This window comes from Panulirus ornatus, chromosome 9, assembly GCF_036320965.1.
Source record: "Panulirus ornatus isolate Po-2019 chromosome 9, ASM3632096v1, whole genome shotgun sequence".
In the NCBI taxonomy this organism is placed as follows: domain Eukaryota; kingdom Metazoa; phylum Arthropoda; class Malacostraca; order Decapoda; family Palinuridae; genus Panulirus; species Panulirus ornatus.
In genome coordinates, this window is record NC_092232.1 from 44,955,946 (window position 1) to 44,977,746 (window position 21,801).

Sequence of the window (21,801 nt, forward strand, 5' to 3'; positions counted from 1 at the left end):
CTCTCACTATGTATAATACCCTGACCCAAACATCCTATATCTGCCGCTTTATCATCAAACACATTCAACAGTCCTTCAAGATACTCACTGTATTTCCTCCTCACTCCATCACTACCTGTTACCACTTCCCCTTTTGTCAATTCATTAATGTTCCTATCTATTATTTTTTTTCTCATCATTAACCTCCTTCCAAAACATGTTATTCTACTCAAAGTTTACTGGTATTTGCTCACCACAAATTTGACTTGCTTTCTTTGTCAGACCCTGTACCTTCCTCTTGACATCCTGCTGTTGTCTCTTTTGCATCCCATAATCATTTGCAAACCTCACAAAGTAGTTTCACTTTGCCGTGATATATTCTCAAGTAATATCCAGGCTCTTGGCAATGCAATCTGCTGCATATTTGGATCTTACAGTTCCTCACCAAGATACCCATGGCCTTTCCTGGTAATACCATCTCCACTCTGCTTCTACAATTTCAATATTCTTGGCATTAGTAATCCTTTTCCTCTTTTTAGTTCTTGTAAATGGATTGACTTGCTTCCTCTACAGGCTTCTAGCTTGTCACTGGCTCTCCTTATATCATAAGCAGTGCTAAAAATGATGCCATATTCCTTCATAAACTTGTAGAGCTTCACATTAGCAACAAGGTAATTCAACACTTTCAACTTTCCTTCAATAGTTAGGCCCTTATATTTCCCACAAGGCTTTAGTGCTAGTTTCTCTCTGGTTACCTTCTTCCTACCACAAGGCTTGTTATGATTCTGGAACCCTTGAGAAATCATAAAAATCATGGTGTAACAAAAAAAAGTCAAGAAGAACGCACATGAAATACGAGATGCATACATACTAAAGTACAGGCAGCAACTAATACTTAAGTGCAGTTTGGGTCGGAAATAAGATGTAAAAATGAAAATCACGATTACGAATTTTTCCTGAGTCTAAAGTCTGTTCTCTAATTTGTCATTACAACCAATGAGTTACCACGAGATCTGGCCACAACAGCATGGGATGCTGAATTTGGTTCACAGTTCACTGTATTTTCCATTATCATGAAACTTTGATATTTTGGTACAAGCAAAAACAAAAGATTATGAAAATTTTCAATAAAGAATTAGTGGTGTGGTATATTTGTAATTACATAACTGCACTGTACATGGAAGAAATTTTACACTCATGGAGCCCCATCTCTTGAAAATTCCCTATCATCAGCCCCATCTCTTGAAAATTCCCTATCATCAGGCACCTCACATCTATGGATGCTGTCGGCATTAACCACATCCCCATCATCTTTTTCCAACCAACCACCACAATTACACAATAAAAGTACTTTTTTACAAATCTTTAACAGGTTTTTCGCTCCTGGTCACTCTATCCCTACATTTCTTGAAGAACTGTACACAGTCCATGTCATAAATCAGTTTTAAAGATCTAAAGGCTGTGGTCAGATCATCCCTCACTTTTATACTCAGCCATGTCAGCGATCAGTTTTAAAGACTTCAAAGTTCTGTTCAGACCATCCCCCACTTTTATCTCTTCCAAGGCAGACAAATTCAGAGCCCTCAGTCTTTCCGTGTAACTCAATTCTTGTAACACTGGCACCATCTTTGCTGCCCTCTTCTAGACCTTTTCTATGAGCTCTTTGTGCTTTTTAAGATGCTATGTGCAAACTTAAGAAGCATATTCTAGTTTTAGCCTTATGAAGGAAATGAACATCTTACAAAATATTTCCTTATCCATATACTTAAAAGCTGAATACTATTTGCAAGGACACAGGTTGTCTCCTTAACATTTCTGTTATTATGGAACTCTGATGACATGTCAGGGATGATGTCGACACCTAAGTCCTTCTCACACACAGAATCCTTATAGATAATCATTATACTGGTACCTTCTTTATATTTGTCTCATCCTCGTTACTTTACATTTTCTTGGATTAAATTTCATTAACCATGTATCAAACCAACTAAGTCTACTCAGGCCCCTTGTAAGCTCATGCAATCCTAACTTTTCACATCCCTAATGACCTTTGCATCATCTACAAACATATTTAGGTAAGATTCCATACCTTCACATGAATCATTTATATATATCAAGAAGAGTAACTAATAATGATACAGAACTGCTTAAGGTGACTTCTCTTTGGGGGTGCAACATGCAAACAAGCAGAGTCTAGGAATACCATGGGGCAGAATGAATTGGATGGATGTGGTATAAATGGGGCAATGTACTGCATCACAACACATGAAGCAGTCAAAGTATACAGTGGAACAGTGTGTGGAGCTTGACTGTGGATTACAGGCCTTGCTTTTTGGTGTTTTATACAAAACAGCTAGAAAGTGGATGTGTGTAAATGACACGAAGATGAGAGATGCAACACTTTACAAAGTATAAATTCACTAAAGTTTATCTGTGTACCATAAAAGATGTACTATAAAAGCTGCCATTTCTAAGATTCAGTAAATCTTATTCAACCCAAATTCTTATTTCCACCTATAAAGAATTAAAGAGCATTTATAACTACACACTGCAGACCTTTGCATACTAGTGATAAATCACAGGTTATGCTGTAAAACTGACTTATTTGGATGAATCACTTACACTACACTTCTAGTAAAGCAGCTTTTGATTACTTCCTTTATATATTCTTTGAAGCACAGTTACAGATTACAAAATTTTATTCTAATAAGAAATGTCAACTGTTGTGTTTTAGCCTCTCAAATCTTGTCTAAGGTTTCCTTTTCAATCCTCAAAACTTACAGTTTTTCATGTTGTTTGAAAAATGTATGTAATCTTACAAAATTTCAAAATACTTATATAACATTAAAAACAAAAGTTATTTCAGAGGTACATTTCATCCAATACTCTTACACTAATAATGTCAGAGTTTTGAAGATGTTTCAACACAACACACTGGTCTGAGTTTCAAGTGAGTTGCCATTGCACACGATTCATTGTCATTTTACCTACACCAAAAAATCAAATACTGATCATTATCATGTTTTATCTTATATAATAAATATTTCTTGTTACATTCAATGTGATCCACTGATGATTTTTTTCATAATGACAAAATTATAAAAGTTTGAAGAATTACTAACCAAACCAGTTAGACATAGTGTTGCTAAAGTCAGGTAGGTGCTGGCAATACTACCTCAAATTTTGGTACAAACAACTTCTGCCGCATCTTGATCAACTTTCTTTGTTGGAAGAGACAGTGTCCATAAAATCACTTTCCACTTATCCAAAGACAGATCATCATTGTCAAGTAATTCAAGAACATCTGCCTGATTCTCTGCATCTAATCAAAAGTTGCTCAATTTCCTTCTTAGGAAACAATAAAATGTGCTTTCATTTACAAGGCTACAGGCTGATTGCGTGTGGGGAGAAATCATAATGCACTTCTACCCTGGCAAACAACCAGGGTTGGTGTGTGACCCTGAAATATGTAGAAGCAGGGAACTTGACACATCAATCAATATTTGGAGGAGCTGTTCAACTCACATAAATACAGTATGTGTTTGGAGTAAGTATTGGGTTAACATTCATATCATTTGTTGACTTCTGGAAAAGGTGTGGGTTGTTTAATTCACTCTGTAATCATCACCTTAAAAAAACTCATGATCCTCTTACTTCTGAAACCAATCTTAACTATATTTCCTAAATCTGATTAGCTGAATAACTAAATAGCCTTTCCCAAAACTCTACCTCCTTATTCCCTATGAAAGTTACAAACAGACTCAGCAGAACTTTGAGTACTCTGAGAACAAATGGCTCAGCTTCACCTATTCCTCTTCTTTACATCAAGTTTCAATATGTACTGCCAAGTAAAAGCCAGTTTAGCCATGTCAGCTGTAATATCTGAACTAATAAATTTCATCATTCACATTTCTAACATCATGTTCAGCTCCAAACACAGATTCACAATTACAAAATACAAACTCAGAGGATATATATATGATGAATGTGTTCCAATAGCTCTTCAAATGCTCCTTTATACAAAAATGTCTTGACAAATTGTTTTATAAACCTGAAGCATCCATGTGAATCTACAGGCCAGTCCAATGATCAGGAAATGAATACTGTGAATCACCTGCTTGCGTATCATCTTTTCATGATGTGCCCGTTACAGTGTTCTGGAATGCTTTCACTTGTACTCCCTGGTAGTCTAACCTGTGTGATGAAACACAAGTTAGACTACAAAGGGGTACAAGTTGGTGGCACTGATATGGGCCAGTCAAATATGGTTACTGACCCTGTCAAGTTTAGTTAAATATAACATGGGCTGATGGTGGATGGGGTTAACCCTTTGCTTGCTGTTTGACCAAACTTGGTTACTGATCAATGGTTAGTTATCTGTAATGCTTTACAATAAAGACATATCATCTAACCAGAATTCTCTTTCAGTAACTTCCCAGAATTAGTCATTTGGGAAAAGTGTAACTATTTTAATAAGACAGTGCAGTTTCTAAATAATGTTGACTCATTATTTCATGACGATTATGTGTAATTGCACTTGTCTGTCATGCACATTTTCAAGAATATTACAGCTTCCACAAATAAATTTAGGGACTTTACCTGAACAGAACTAACAGAAGCGACCAAAGGTTTGTCTCTGCTGTCACCTAAGTCTTCCATGCCACGCAAAGTGATATTACCATCTGTAAAGATTAAAATATCTAAAACAGGCTATATAAGTCAAATAAAATTATCATAACTGAAAGTAATGAAGTTACAGAAAACTTCCCTTACATTAGATTTACTTATACTCTAGCTTTATGAAATGAAACATTATAACAACAAAGCTAATGACATAATCAAAACAAACATGTCCCACTTGTTAACCTCCTAAGAATTACACAAGAATTCAGTAAAGTAATGGTTTGCTTTGAAGAATGTATGTGAGAAATACTTAGAAAAGCAAATGGATTTGTGTGTAGCATTTATGGATCTGGAGAAGGCATATGATAGAGTTGATAGAGATGCTCTGTGGAAGGTATTAAGAATATATGGTGTGGGAGGAAAGTTGTTAGAAGCAGTGAAAAGTTTTTATCGAGGATGTAAGGCATGTGTACGTGTAGGAAGAGAGGAAAGTGATTGGTTCTCAGTGAATGTAGGTTTGCGGCAGGGGTGTGTGATGTCTCCATGGTTGTTTAATTTGTTTATGGATGGGGTTGTTAGGGAGGTAAATGCAAGAGTTTTGGAAAGAGGGGCAAGTATGAAGTCTGTTGGGGATGAGAGAGCTTGGGAAGTGAGTCAGTTGTTGTTCGCTGATGATACAGCGCTGGTGGCTGATTCATGTGAGAAACTGCAGAAGCTGATGACTGAGTTTGGAAAAGTGTGTGGAAGAAGAAAGTTAAGAGTAAATGTGAATAAGAGCAAGGTTATTAGGTACAGTAGGGTTGAGGGTCAAGTCAATTGGGAGGTGAGTTTGAATGGAGAAAAACTGGAGGAAGTGAAGTGTTTTAGATATCTGGGAGTGGATCTGGCAGTGGATGGAACCATGGAAACGGAAGTGGATCATAGGGTGGGGGAGGGGGCGAAAATTCTGGGGGCCTTGAAGAATGTGTGGAAGTCGAGAACATTATCTCGGAAAGCAAAAATGGGTATGTTTGAAGGAATAGTGGTTCCAACAATGTTGTATGGTTGCGAGGCGTGGGCTATGGATAGAGTTGTGCGCAGGAGGATGGATGTGCTGGAAATGAGATGTTTGAGGACAATGTGTGGTGTGAGGTGGTTTGATCGAGTGAGTAACGTAAGGGTAAGAGAGATGTGTGGAAATAAAAAGAGCGTGGTTGAGAGAGCAGAAGAGGGTGTTTTGAAGTGGTTTGGGCACATGGAGAGGATGAGTGAGGAAAGATTGACCAAGAGGATATATGTGTCGGAGGTGGAGGGAACAAGGAGAAGAGGGAGACCAAATTGGAGGTGGAAAGATGGAGTGAAAAAGATTTTGTGTGATCGGGGCCTGAACATGCAGGAGGGTGAAAGGAGGGCAAGGAATAGAGTGAATTGGAGCGATGTGGTATACCGGGGTTGACGTGCTGTCAGTGGATTGAAGCAAGGCATGTGAAGCGTCTGGGGTAAACCATGGAAAGCTGTGTAGGTATGTATATTTGCGTGTGTGGACGTATGTATATACATGTGTATGGGGGGGGGGGTTGGGCCATTTCTTTCGTCTGTTTCCTTGCGCTACCTCGCAAACGCGGGAGACAGCGACAAAGTATAATAAAAAATAAAAAATAATGGTTTCAAAGATTCTAATGCTAAAAACAATCTTGCAACTAAATCTATTTACATTTTTCCTTTTATTCATGTAATATAAAACTTATTCCAATTGCTAAAAAAGCTTTCAAATCTTCAATTATTCTTAAATATTTCCCCTTACTCTAAATAACTAGTAAATGTTCATACCAATCACAAAAGGGTAATCTTAGCTCTAAAACACAATTCTAATCTTACCTTCTTGGAAGTCAACTTCAATGTTGACAGACACTGGAAGATCTGATGGAGGTCCTGAAGTATCTGGAGCAATTATAATACTTGCACCATCTTCACCAATCTTGCCCAAACTTGTGTCCCCATCATCATCTATATTTTCCTCTTTTCCTATGATTCCCAAGACAGGAGGCAAAGACAAACCCTGTTGTTTATAATCTGCATCATCCATATCATCAGTGTCTTCTATCTCCTCTTTTACACCAGATTCGCTCATAAGTTTCTCAAAATCCCGTCCAGCTATGGAATCTCGATACCTGATTAAAAATGGATTTATAAGTATCAATATACTTTTGTACATATACAGTGTTGTATGGTTCCTGAATTAGCTTAGGTTCAGCAGATATTATAATTTCCACCAAATTCCACATACTGCAAAGTATTTCTTATAGAGGATATAGGAAGCAGAAGGAGTCAAGCAGGGAAAGCTCATCCTCCTCAAAGGCTCAGACTGGAGTGTCTGAATGTGTGTGGATGTAACCAAGATAAGAAGAAAGGAGAGATTTTAGTATGTTTGAGGAATGAAACCTGGATATTCTGGCTCTGAGTAAAATGAAGCTCAAGGGTAAAGGCGAAGAATGGTTTGGGAAAGTCTTGGGGGAAAAATCAGGTGTTGGTGAGAGGACAAGAGTTAAAGGAGTAGCACTACTCCTGAAGCAGGAGTTGTGGGAGTGCGAGACAGTGGGGGTAAAACTGAAAGTGGATGGAGAGATAAGTGATCATTGGTGCATATGCATCTGGTCATGAGAAGAAAGATTATGAGAGGAAAGTGTTTTGGGAGCAGCTGAGTGAGTGTGTCAATAGCTTTGATGCATGGGACCAGGTATCAGTGATGGGTGATCTAAATGCATAGACGAGTAATGTGGCAGTTTAGGGTATAATAGGTGTATATGGGGTATTCAGTGTTGTGAATGGAAACAGTGAAGAGCTTGTAGATTTGTGTGCTGAAAAAAATGCCGATTAGAAAAATCTGGTTTAAAAAGAGAGATATACATAAGTTTACAAATGTGAGTAGGAGAGACAGTCAAAGGGCATTATCTGACTACAGTCAGAGGGCATTATCTGACTATGTGTTAATTGATAGGGATGTAAAAGAGCGACTTTTGGATGTTGGTGTGCTGAGAGGGGCAGCTGGAGCGATGTCTGATCACTATCTTGTGGAGGCGAAGGTAAAGATTAGTAGAGGTTTTCAAAAAAAGAAGAGAAAATGTTGAGAAGAGAGTGGTGAGAGTAAGTGAAGTTGGAAAGGGGATTTGTGTGAGGAAGTACCAGGAGAGATTGAGTGTAGAATGGCAAAAGGTGAGAGCAATTGATATGAGGGGAGTGGGTGAGGAATGGAATGTAGTTAAGGAAGCAGTGGTGGCATGTGCAAAAGATACATGTGGCATGAGAAAGGTGGGAGGTGGGCAAATTAGAAAGGGTAGTGAGTAGTAAGATAAAGAAGTTAAGCTGTTAGTGAAAGAGAAAAGAGAGGCGTTTGGATGATAATTACATGGATGGAGTACAAATGACTGGGAGATGTATAAAAAAAAAAAGTGGCAAGAGGTTAAGAGGAAAGTGCAAGGGTTTTAAAAGAGTGCAAATGAGAGTATGGGTGAATGAGTAATATCAAACTTTTGGGAGAATAAAAAGATGTTTTGGGAGGAGGTAAATAATATGTGTAAGACAAGAGAAAATGGGAACATCAGTGAAAGGGGCAAGGGGAGATATGATAACAGGTAGTGATGAAGTGAGAAGGAGATAGAATGAGTATTTTGAAGGTTTGTTGAAAGTGTTCGATGATAGAGTGGCAGATGTAGGGTGTTTTGGTCGGGGTGGTATGCGAAGTGATAGGGTCAGGAAGAATGGTTTGGTTAAGAGAGATGAGGTAGTGAAAGCTTTGCAAAAGATGAAATCTGGCAAGGCAGAAGGTTTGGATGGCACTGTAGCTGAATTTATTAGGAAAGGGGGCAACCGTGTTGTTGATAGGTTGATAAGGATATTCAGTGTATGTATGGATCATGGTGAGGTGCCTGAGGGCTGAGGGACTGCATGCATAGTGCCATTGTACAAAGGCAAAGGGGATAAAGGTGAGTGTTCAAACTACAAAGGCATAAGTTTGCTGAGTATTTCTGGGAAATTGTATGGGAGGGTATTGATTGAGAGGGTGAAGGCATGTAAGGAGCATCAGATTGGGGAGGAGCAGTGTGGTTTAAGAAGTAGTAGAGGATGTGTGGATCAGGTATTTACTTTGAAGAATGTGTGTGAGAAATACTTAGAAAAACAATGGATTTGTATGTAGCATTTATACATCTGGAGAGAGCACATGAGAGGGTTGATAGAGATGCTTTGTGGAAGGTCTTAAAAGTATATGGTGTGGGAGGAGAAAAATGAGAGTAAATGTGAATAAGAGCAATGTTATTAAGTTTAGTAGGGTTAAGGGACAAGTTAATTGGGATCTAAGTTTGAATGAAGAAAAATTGGAGAAAGTGAAGTGTTTTAGATATCTGGGAGTGGACTTATCAGTGAGTGGAACCATGGAAATGGAAGTGAGTCACGGGAGGGGGGGGATCGAAGGTTCTAGGAGTGATGAAGAATGTGTGGAAGGAGATATGGTTGCAAGGCATGGGCTAAAGATATAGTTGTACGGAGGGGAATGGATGTGTTGGAAATTAAATATCTGAGGAGAATTTATGGTGTGACATGGTTTGATTAAGTAATGAGAGGGTAAGAGAGATGTGAGGTAATAAAAAGAGTGTGGTTTAGAGAGCAGAAGAGGGTATGTTGAAATGGTTTGGATATAAGAGAAAATGAGTAAGGAGAGGTTGACAAAGAGGACATATGTGGCAGAACTGGAGGGAACAAGGAGAAGCGGGATACCAAATTGGAGGTGGAAGGATGGGGTTAAAAAGATTTTGAGCGATCAGGGCCTGAACACAAAGGAGGGTGAGAGGTGTGCAAGGAATAGAGTGAATTAGAACAATATGGTACACCAGGGTCGATGTGCTGTAAATGTACTGAACCAGGGCATGTGAAACGTCTGGGACACAGCATGGAAAGGTCTATGGGACCTAGATGTGGAAAGGGAGCTTGTAGTTTCAGTGCATTACACATGATAGCTAGAGACTGAAAGTGAACGAATGTGGCCTTTTCTGTCTATTTTCCTGGTGCTTCCTCACTGAAGCAGGGGTAGTGATGCACTCCTTCCTTGTAAGTATTGTCCAAATGCCTCTCTTTTCTCCTTCACTAACAACTTTACTTCTTCATTCCATACTTACTACCCTTTCTAATCTACCCACTGCCCAACTTTCTCATGCCACATGCATATTTTACACATGCCATCACTGCTTCCCTAAATACATCCCATTAATCACCCACTCTCCTCACATCAGTTGCTCCCACCTTTTGCCATTCTACATCCAATCTCACCTGGTATTTCCTCACAAAAGTGTAATTTCGAAGCTCACTTACTCTCATCACTCTCTTCTCCCCAACATTCTCTCTTCTTTTTTGAAACCCTCTACAAATCTTATTATACTTGATTGCCCTTTCCTGCATCAGCAAGGTAGCACCAGGAAACAGACAAAAACTGGCCCATCCACTCATACACACACACACACACACACACACACACATATATGTATACTTATATTTATCTATTATTCTTTATCGCTGTCTCCCGTGTTAGCGAGGTAGCGCAAGGAAACAGACAAAAGAATGGCCCAACCCACCCACATACACATGTATATAAATACACGTCCACACACGCACATATACATACCTATATATTTCAACGTATACATATACATACATTATATTCATGTAAGTAATGAAAGGGTAAGAGAGATGTGTGGTAATAAAAAGAGCGTGGTTGAGAGAGCAGAAGAGGGTGTTTTGAAATGGTTTGGTTACATGGAGAGAATGAGTGAGGAAAGATTGACAAAGAGGACATGTGTGTCAGAGGTGGAGAGAAAGAGGAGAACTGGGAGACCAAATTGGAGGTGGAAAGATGGAGTGAAAAAGATTTTGAGTGATCGGGGCCTGAACATGCAGGAGAATGAAAGGCATGCAAGGAATAGAGTGAATTGGAACGATGTGGTATACTGGGGTCAACGTGCTGTCAATGGATCGAACCAGGGCATGTGAAGCATCCGGGGTAAATCATGGAAAGTTTTGTGGGGCCTGGATGTGGAAAGGGAGCTGTGGTTTTGGTGCATTATACATGACAGCTAGAGATTGAGTGTGAACGAATGTGGCCTTTGTGTCTTTTCCTAGCGCTACCTCGTGCACATGCGGGGGGAGGGGGTTGTCATTTCATGTAGGGTGGGGTGGCGACAGGAATGAATAAGGGCAGACAGTATGAATTATGTACATGTGTATACATATGTCTGTGTGTGTATATATTTGTATACATTGAGATGTATAGGTATGTCTATGTGCGTGTGTGGACGTGTATGGATATAAATGTGTATGTGGGTGGGTTGGGCCATTCTTTCATCTGTTTCCTTGCGCTACGCGGGAGACAGCGACAAAGTATAATAAGTAAATGAAATAAATAAGCCTGTGTGAGTGTTTATGTGTATATATATATATATATATATATATATATATATATATATATATATATATATATATATATATATATATATATATATATATATGTGTGTGTGTATGTGGGTGGCTTGGGCCATTCCTGGTCTGTTTTCTTGCGCTACCTCACTAACACAGGAGACAGCAGCTATGTATAATAAAATATATATATATATACATATATACATAAATATATGCAGACATGTACATATATATACACATGTACATATTCGTACTTCCTTGCTTTCATTCATTCCTGATGCTACCTCGATCCACAGGAAACAGCATTGCTACCCCCTGCTTCAGCAAGGTAGAGCCAGGAAAACAGACAAAAAAAGGCCACATTCATTTGCAATCAGTCTCTACCTGTCATGTGTAATGCACCTAAACCACAGCTCCTTTTCCACATCCAGGCCCCACAGACCTCTCCATTGTTTATTTCAGAGGTTTCCCATACCCTGGTTCAGTCCACTGACAGCACATTGACCCTTGTATATTATGTCATTCTAATTCACTTTATTCCTAACATGCCTCTCACCCTCCTGTATGTTCAGGCCCCGATCGCTCAAACTCTTTTTCACTCCATCCTTTCACCTCTAGTTCGGTCTCCGTTTCTCCTTATTTCCTCCACATCTGACACGTATATCCTCTATGTCAACCTTTCCTCACTTATTCTCTCCACATGTCTAAACCATTTCAACACACCCTCTTCCGCTCTCTCAACCACACTCTTAATATTTCCATACATTTCTCTTACCCTTTCATTACAAACTCGATCAAACCACCTCACACCACATATTGCCCTCAAAACATTTCATTTCCAACACATCCACCCTCCTTCATACAACCCTATCTACAGCCCATGTCTGACAACCATATAATATTATTGGAACTACTATTCCTTCAAACATACCCATTTTTGCTCTCCAAGATAATGTTCTGTCTCTCCACACATTCTTCATCACTCCCAGAACCTTTGCCCCCTCCCCTACCCTGTGACTCACTTCCACTTCCATGGTTCCACTTGCTGATAAGTCCACTCTCAGATATCTAAAATATTCCACTTCCTCTAATTTTTCTCCATTCAAACTTACATCCCAATTAACTTGCCCCTCAACCTTGCTGAACCTAACAACCTTGCTCTTATTCACATTTACTCTCAAATTTCTCCTTTCACACACTTTTCCAAATTCAGTCACCAACTTCTGCAGTTTCTCACTTGAATCAGCCACCAGAGCTGTATCACTGGCGAACAACTGGTGACTCACTTCCCAGGCCCTCTCATCCCCAACAAACTACATACCTGCCCCTCTTTCCAAAACTCTTGCATTTATTGCATTTACCTCTCTAACCACCCAATCCATAAGCAAATTAAAACCATGGGGACATGACACAACCCTGCTGAAGACCGACCTTCACTAGGAACCAATCAATTTCCTCTCTTCCTACTTGTACACATGCCTTACATCCTTGGTAAAAACTTTCCACTCCTTCTAGCAGCTCATCTCCCACAGCATATACTCTTAAGTCCTTTCACAAAGAATCTCTATCAACTCTATCATATGCCTTCTCCAGATCCAGATATGTTATGTACAAATTCATTTGTTTTCATAAGTATATCTCACACACACTCTTCAAAGCAAACACCTGATCAACACATCCTCTATCACTTCTGAAACCACAATGCTCTTCCCCAGTCTGATGCTCTGTACATGCCTTTATCCTCTCAATCAATACCCTCCCATACAATTTTCCAGGAATACTCAACAAACTTATGCCTCTGTAGTTTGAACACTTGCCTTTATCCCCTTTGCCCTTGAACAGTGGCACTATGCATGCATTTAGCCAATTCTCAGGCACCTCACCATGATCCATACATACAATGAAAATCCTTACCAACCAATCAACAACACAGAGACCTCCTTTCATAAAAAATTCAACGGAAATACCATCCAAACCCACCGTCTTGCCGAATTTCATCTTACACAGTGCTTTCACTACCTCTTCTCTCTTAACCAAACCCTTCTCCCTGACCCCTCTCACTTTGCACACCCCCATGACCAAAATACCCTACATCTGCCACTCTATCATCAAATACATTCAACAAACCTTCAAAATACTCACTCCATCTTCTCACTTCACCACTACCTGTTATCACATCTCCCTTGCCCCCTTTACCATTGTTCCCATTTGTTCTCATGTCTTACACATATTATCTATCTCCTTCTAAAACATCTTTTTATTCTCCCTAAAGTTTAATAATACTTTCTCACCCCAACTCTTATCTGCCCTCTTTCAACCATTCTCTAGACCTTCTATTACTTTCTTTTATACATCTCCCATTCATTTGCACTCCTTCCTTATAAATATTGTCCAAATGCCTCTCTTTTCTCTTTCACTAACAACTTTACTTTTTCATCCCACCACTCACTACCTTTTCTAATCTGCCCACCTCCCACCTTTCTCAAGCCACATGTATCTGCACATGCCATCACTGCTTACCTAAATACATCCCTTCCTCACCTACTCCCCCCCTCCACGTCATTAGCTCCCACTCTTTGCCACTTTACACTCAATCTCTCCTGGTACTTCTTTACACAAGTCTCCTTTCCAAGTTCACTAACTCTCACCACTCGCTTCTCCCCAACATTTTCTCTTCTTTCTTGAAAACCTATACAAATATTTATCTTCGCCTCCACAAGACAGTGATCAGACATCCCTCCAGCTGCCCTTCTCAGCACATTAACATCCAAGTCTCTCTTTTACATAATGCATAATCTAATAATGCCCTTGGACCATCTCTCCTACTCCCATATGTATACTTATGAATATCTCTCTTTTTAAACCAGGTATTTCCAATCACTAGTCTTTTTTAGCACACAAATCCACAAGCTCTTCACCATTTCCATTCACAACACTGAATACCCCACCACTTAAACCACCCATCACTAATACCCAGTATCATGCACATAAGCTATTAACACACTCACTCAGCTGCTCCCAAAACACTTGCCTCTCATGATCTTTCTTCTCATGACCAGATGGAAAAGCATCAATAATCACCCATCTCTCTCCATCCACTATCAGTTTTACCCACATCAATCTGGAATTCACTTTCTTACACTCTATCACACACTCCCACAACTCCTGCTTCAGGAGTAGTGTTACTCCTTCCTTAGCTCTTGTCCTCTCACCAACACCTGACTTTACTCCCAAGACTTTCCCAAACCATTTCTCCCCTTTACCCATGAGCTTCATTTCACTCAGAGCCAGAAAATCCAGGTTTCTTTCCTCAAACATACTACTTATCTCTCTTTTCTTCTCATTCTGGTTACATCCACATGCATTCAGACAGCCCAATCTGAACCTTCAAGGATGATGAGCACTCCCTGCTTGACTCCTTCTTCTGTTTCCCCTTTTAGAAATTGAAGTACAAGAAGGGGAGGGTTTCCAGCTCCCACCCCCTTTAGATGCCTTCTACAACACATAGGGAATAATAAGAAGTATCCTTTCTCCCCTATCTCCAGGTATAAAGATGTGTTGATAAAAAGATGGTAGCTGAAAGAGCTAAAGAGGGTGCATTGGAATGCTCAGGAAATATGAAGAGAACGAGAGAGGAAAAGTTGACAAAGGGAGTACATGTGTCACAAGTGGCAGGAACAAAAAGAACGAGGAGACCAAATTGGAGAAGGAAGGATGGTGAAAAAGATTTTCAGTGATTGAGGCCTGAAAATGGTGGAGGGTGAAAGACATACATGGAAAGAATGAGTTGAAATGATGTTGTATAATGGAGTCAACAAACTCTCAATGGAGTAAATCAAAGCACGTGAAGCATCTGTGGGGCCTGGTTGTGGATAGGGAGCGGTGCTTTCAGCACATTACACAACAGCTACAGAATAGACGTGAGCGGATGTAGCCTTTCCTCATGTGCTCCTGACATTACTTCACTAGTGTGGGAAATGGCAACCTCAAGCATGAAAAAACTGACAGATAGACTTCTATGCCCTCCATCCTACTTGGCTGAAGTGACCTACTCACAGACCAACTGCAACCTTTCAATATCCTCATCCTACAAAAGAGCCAGACTCCCAACACCACCACCACCTGATTACAAAACAAGGTCATCCAACCCATAAAACCACAAGAAGGACTCACACAAATACAGGAAAGCAGACTGGCCAGTCTTCACCAAGCTCAAGGAAACAAAATTTCAAAACTTTAATAAAGGTGATTTCCCAAGGCTAAAATCATGCAGTTTTACACTTTATCAGCATCTCCAACCAAAGATAGCAAAAGCAAATACCACATGGACACAGAAAGAAATATAACCTATACATCTCCCAAAAGTTGCACTCATTGTTATCTATGCAGTGGCTCTAGAAAGAAATCCAGTTAACGACCCAATTCTTTCAAGATTTTGGAGGATCAAAGCACATTAAGCCTAATATGTGCAAGTAAGGGGGAAAGTAGAGTATAAAGGGGCCTCTAAGTGGTATATGCATTAAATAATCAGTCTGATAGTGCCAAATTTTGAGGGGTTGGGATAGAAGCTTCCCAGATTCATAAAGAATGAAGGATTGTTGTCAATATGAGTGAATCAAGATGCTTTTTTTCTTTTATCTGGTTTATTTAAAAGAGACCCAACTTGTAAGACAGTGAAAGTTTAAAACTGTAAAGTGAACAAGTGCATTAAGTCAGAGTATAAAAGCGCTGCTTGCCAAAGGGAAGCAAAATTCTTATTCTTAATATAACCAAAAAACAACACTGGCAGTTCATCATCTAAATTCTCCTCAGACTGTAGGATAATTTACTCTAGTTGGCTTCATTTATTGCTACTAGCATCACTTAAAGGGGACAAATAAAGACCTCTAGTTTTGCTTAAAACAGAAATGAATAATATGGATTAGATACAGGTATACACCAAAACCACCCCCTTTAGATGCCTTCTACAACACATAGGGAATACATAAGAAGTATTATTTCTCCCCTATCTCCAGGTATAAAGATGTGGTGATAAACAGACAGTAGCTGAAAGAGCTAAAGAGGGTGCATTGGAATGCTCAGGAAATATGAAGAGAACGAGAGAGGAAAAGTTGACAAAGGGGGTACATATGTCACAAGTGACAGGAACAAGTAGCAAGGGGAAAACTTAAGATAAAAGCAAAAATGGCTAGGCAGCAAATGTTTGGGAACACTAGGGGAGCTTGTGAGGGAACTAGATCCAAGGATAACACAACTAAAACTAGAGTAAAAATATCTGAAGAAGCAATTCAAGGACTATGTAAGGAGTCATGAGACTAGAGAAGAACAGAAACACAGTTTAGGGGAGGGGGTTTAAGGATATACCAGATCAGAAGAAAAGTGATGAAGCTATTAAAAGGAAGGTGAAGTTTGATGTGTCATAAGTGTGCCATAGCTGATCAATTAGAAGAAAATGTTACTGGTAATATTGGTCTAGAAATTGCAGGAGCATTACTGGGAGCCTTTCAAATAGAAGAAAGGTCAAAAGTGCACACCTAATCTACTGGAATAATACTGAAAGCCAATCTGTTTATGTATCTATATCTCTGACACCCATTCCCTCTGGGAACTCCCATCAAGGGGTGGCCATCTTAAAAGAATTTCTTTTTATCCCTATCTTTACATGCCTCCCTCACATTCACCATTCCACATGTACTTCAAAAATTTTTCTCCTTCCAGTATTATTTCCTTCTATTTGCTCATATCACAGACAGTCTTCCTCTCACATCAGTGCCTTTGACTGTACGGTCACAAACTCTCCATGTAAACTCCCAGTCTTGCACATGCCCAAACCACTTCAAAGTATTGCGTCTCACCCATTCTACCACTCCAAATTAATTCTCTTTGCATTCCCTGCCATACCACATCTCTCACACACACCTTCACTTCTTTCTTCATTCCATCTTATCATACCATATGCTCCTCTCAAATAGCTCATTTCTACAGCCTAAATTCTTGACCTCTATGACCCATTCCATGTCCATGTTTTGGATGCATGGGTTAGACATAGGAGGACTATGCTGCCCCTTTATCCTCTCTTCACTTCCATACTTACACGTCTACCTTTCATTATTCTATTAAGGGACCCAGTAACTCTCCTACTCTGTACTGCTCTCTCCTTTATCTCTCTTTCCATACCACCAACCTTACCCAAGAAAGCTCCTAAATACTTAAATTCTCTCACTTCTTCAAATCTTTCTCTCACCATATCCAGAGCACAGTTTAGTACACTTTCTTCATTCATTCTATAGGGTTTTTACAAAATTTATACTTTCACTCTCTTACTTACATGTATCCTCAATTGCCTATGCTTACACACATCATAAAACACAGTATCATCCACAAACAGGCTTGCCACTAGCCACCATATCCCACTGCCAAAATCCATCTGTGCTCCTCCTTTCCCTAGCTTTGCTTTCATCTCTCTTATCACTCCATCCATATATATATATCAAAAAGTCATGGTGACATCACACAGCCCTACCTCACCCACATGTATACCAAAACCTTTGCTCAACTTTCCATATACAATTACACATGTACATGCTCCTCTATGGAAGGCTTTCACACCATCCACCAGTTGTGCCCCTACCCTATACATCCTTAACACATCCTATAAAGCATCCCACTCAACTCAGTCATACACTTTCTCCAGATCTATAAAAGCTGCATACAACTTCTTACCTTTTGCTAAATGCTTTTCCACAGTCATCTTTACCACAAAAATCTGATCCACACATTCATTATCATATCATATTCATATCACCCATAACAACCACATTTCTATCTTTCAAAACCATTTATACAGTCATTCAAATTACCATTTATACAGTCATTCAAATTTCTCCAGAAATGATTAATTTCATTCTTACCTCATACAGTCTTCATATTCAAAGGCAAATAAATACATATCCATGTAAACTTCACAATTCTAATCTTTCCTTTCACCCATACTATTCTTGATCCATTCCACTCATGCTCTGTAACACCCTCTTACACTCTCAGTGAGAGCAAAAATGGATGAAAGCTGTTCAGGAGAAAAACAGTATAAACACAAACAGACTGATAAAAGTAAAAGTCAGGGAGGATCAGAAGGAGTAAATTAGGAAGCAAATCAACAGAGCATTAAAAGTGAAGGGAAGGAGCATTGACCCAGGATAACACAAACAGAGGTACACAGGCAATTGATTTAAGTAGTTGAAAGAATACTGTGCAGTCAGAGATGAAACAATCAAGAAAGTGCTTTGGCCAGTTGACTAAACGTTTAGAAAGATACTGAGAATACAAATTCCCTTCCCATATAGTACAATTATGTAACAACAAAGAATCCAGCTCAAACAGAACCATTCAACATCAACAGAAATTGAAGATCAAATCCAAACGGTAAACATCATGAACCTCTTCTGTGAAAGGCATAAAGCAAACTGGCACTCCTTCCTCAACATAATGAACCACAAGATCCACAGCACCCACTCATGAAAGACTCAGGACCCATTCCAATAACATATCTTCTCAAAAAAAAAAAAAAGATATACTCATGAGACACTACTCAAAATCAGCCACAAACCAACCTCAACCCTAAACTGGAATATCATGAAACATCTACACAAAATCCATCCACAGTAACTTTCCATCCCTGCACTTGACATCATTTCATCTAAATAAGTGTGTATGGCAACAAGAGCTCTGTCACTGGTTCATCAAAGTGTTAAATGATGCATTCTTACCAGTGAAGAAAAGATGCCATGCAAATGTGTTGTCAAACAGAACAATATACAATGTTAACCACATTCTTTTCTTTTCTTTCTTTTAAACTATTCGCCATTTCCCGCGTTAGCGAGGTAGCATTAAGAACAGAGGACTGGGCCTTTGAGGGAATACCCTCACCTGGCCCCCTTCTCTGTTCCGTCTTTTGGAAAAAAAAAAAAAAAAAAAAAAAAAAACACATATATAGTTAATGACAGTCATTTCATCTTGCAAAATTCTGCTTTACGAACACCAGTATCAGAACCACCAATATAAGCATTCATTTGCTGGTACTGCTACTGTTTTCAGTCTTTATAACATTCAATATCCATATCCATTTATATGCAATCTATTCAACTAAAAATCCTGCCATGTTTCTCAGAAAATTCAATTTTAGTATCCAATACCTTAAGAATTTCTATCAAAGGCTTATTTGAATATATTGCTCATTTCTTGTTAGAAAATAAGCTAATTATTATTTCTCCAAGAAGACATCTGCTGGAAAGTTCTGTAAAAATTCAAAAAGAATACACAGAAAAAAGAAAAGATGAGCTGGAAGATGCAAACCTTGTGGGCAGACTAGCTTTCCTGTTAGATCTTCTGGGGCCATCTTTTCTCAAGTCTTCCCCTAAAGCACAATCTGTTGCTTCTTCCTTTACTTCTGGTTTAGGAGGTCTCTAGGAAGGAAGCACAAAACCATCAGTGAATTAATAAATGCTGCTTCTAAATGTAAAATGTAAGTTAAAGTAAGAAACAATCAACACCTTCAATAAGAGGCTACTACATCAGAGAAATCATAACTGATATATACTTACTTACAATTGGATATGTGTGAACATGCATGGATGTACAAGAATTTTGTGGTTCAATGTATGACAGTCAAGACAGGTGGTGACAACTTGGTGGAGTAAGCAACCTAGATAGACAGATATGGATGCCATTACACACACTTGTACAGCTGTCACAGCATATGTAAGCTGGCCCCATAAACACCCAGAAAAACTTGATGCTTTACTGAACTTCACACATGGTGCAGCAAGCAGCCATGCCCTTACCATATGTTACATGGGGGATAATTCTACAGCACACAAGAGCAAGAGCCTTGAGTGCACAGAGGGATGGGGCTTGGGATCAGCTAGTTAGAGGACAGGCCACAGCCAATTTTAATATGGAAAGACTATGGGATACAATGCTGGTGGCACAGCACCACCAACAGCAGCTGCAGAATGAAAGGACATTGTAATTATTAAGTGCTTTCTCCACAATAAAGGGGTCTTGCTTATGGAAGGAGTCAGGGTGGTTTATCTGGGTTACATGAAGATGCTGTGACTACCCCAGACAGGGCAAACTACTAAATGACCAAGGCTGCCTTCAGGAACAGGCACCATTTGTTGGATGGACAATTAGACTGTGCTGAAAATAAGACCCCACTGTGACTTATATTTTCAATGTGAGATAGATGCATACTATACAGTCACTGAACGGGAGGCTTTCATAGCCAGTGAGGCTTTGAATGTAACAGGCTTGTTAATTACTGTGGCAATAAATATGGTGATTGAGCGAGACAAGTATTTTGTCCTGCTACATGGGGCCCATCAATTACTCAAGTTATGTGCTTACAGGATCAAGCAGCAAGTCCTAGGCTGCAGCTTCAAGTGCTCTTTGTATTATGGTAACCTCACATACTACATGACGGTCCACAATATCATGGCAGGGCTGCATGACACTGCCCTCTAGCAGGAGATCTACCAAAACTATAAGAAATGTAGCCAGCTCAATTATGTAATATATCAGTGTGTGATGTTTAAGCTCACTGGGGAGCATAAGCAAGCAACTGGGGCTCAGCACCAGTGGCCAGCTGTGAGGAAGACAACATTGAAGCAGAGATGAAGGTTGTGGAAATCAAGACAAACTACCAGCAGAGGAAGTTGGCAGCTAAGCAGGTCACAAAGGAGCACAGGTGTGGTAACTGTGGGCACTCATTCTGCCCAGTTAGGATTGAAAAGTGTAACACCTGTGGAAGCAAGGGTCACTCCACCAGGTGCTGCAGGAATGCAACTGATGCTGCCACCAGAATCTCCCTGGAGGCTGAACAGAGCTTGGAAATCGTTCCCAAGTGGTGGCTGTGTGCAAGTTGGTTGGAGCTACAGGCAGAAAGTTGCCAAAGTTGAGGGTCACAGTCGGTCATGGCTCCCCCACCAGTTCACTGGCACTGCTAGTGGTTGCAGACACTGAGGTTTGTGTGGAAGGTCCTGCATATGTAAAAGTGCTGGGGCTGCCAGGCTGACTATTCTAAGCAGCAGGCATGCAGCTAAGACATGCCACAGTGGGTGAAATGAATGCTTAGATGCAAGGGAGGTGTTTCATTAACTTTGCTAGCAGGCCTACAACTGAAAATGTACATTTTATGATATGGAATGAAGATATGTTTTCATAGTTTTAGGTAGGTGAATGAGGAGCTCGCATATCAATCACTGGTGGCTAATGATAGCAGACTTTGAAAGGTGACTGATACGTCACTAGTCTCCTAAGCACTGGTCAAGCCTACTGCTTCATCCATGTTTGCCACAGAAAAGAATGTATCACTGCTGAAGACCTGCTCAATGCATCGTCTTCCTCCACATTCGACAAGCAGTACCACTTTCTGCCAGTGATGACTGGCAAGCCTCATCATATCTGCCTCATACAAAGGATCAATGCCTTATGCTTGTCAGATTCTTATTTAAATCCCAAGGCACTGGGAAGACAAGGCATAAGAATAGCTTGATGAAGATAGAAGGATGATTATCATCCAGTGTGTGCAAGTAGGGTAGAGTACTGACTGGTGCTCTAGAATGGTTGTGGTGCCCAAGAAAATTGGGAAGCCTATATGCACATAGACCTCCAACAACTAAATCCATGCTGTGAGTGGGAGACCCAACCCAACCTGGCACTGTATGACACAGAATAGAGCATACCAGCATAATCAGG

General features: G+C 39.8%; 1 protein-coding gene across 1 annotated transcript in view; it reads right to left on the minus strand.

Annotated features, from left to right (window-relative positions):
• Positions 1–21,801, minus strand: part of LOC139750064 (uncharacterized) — a 278,496-nt gene that overhangs the window by 188,133 nt on the left and 68,562 nt on the right. The window contains exons 5-7 of the mRNA XM_071664399.1: positions 19,399–19,508; positions 6,460–6,752; positions 4,579–4,661 (exon numbers count right to left, since the gene is read on the minus strand). Coding sequence (XP_071520500.1) covers positions 4,579–4,661; positions 6,460–6,752; positions 19,399–19,508 — 486 coding nt within the window. The remainder of the gene's footprint in view (positions 1–4,578; positions 4,662–6,459; positions 6,753–19,398; positions 19,509–21,801) is intronic.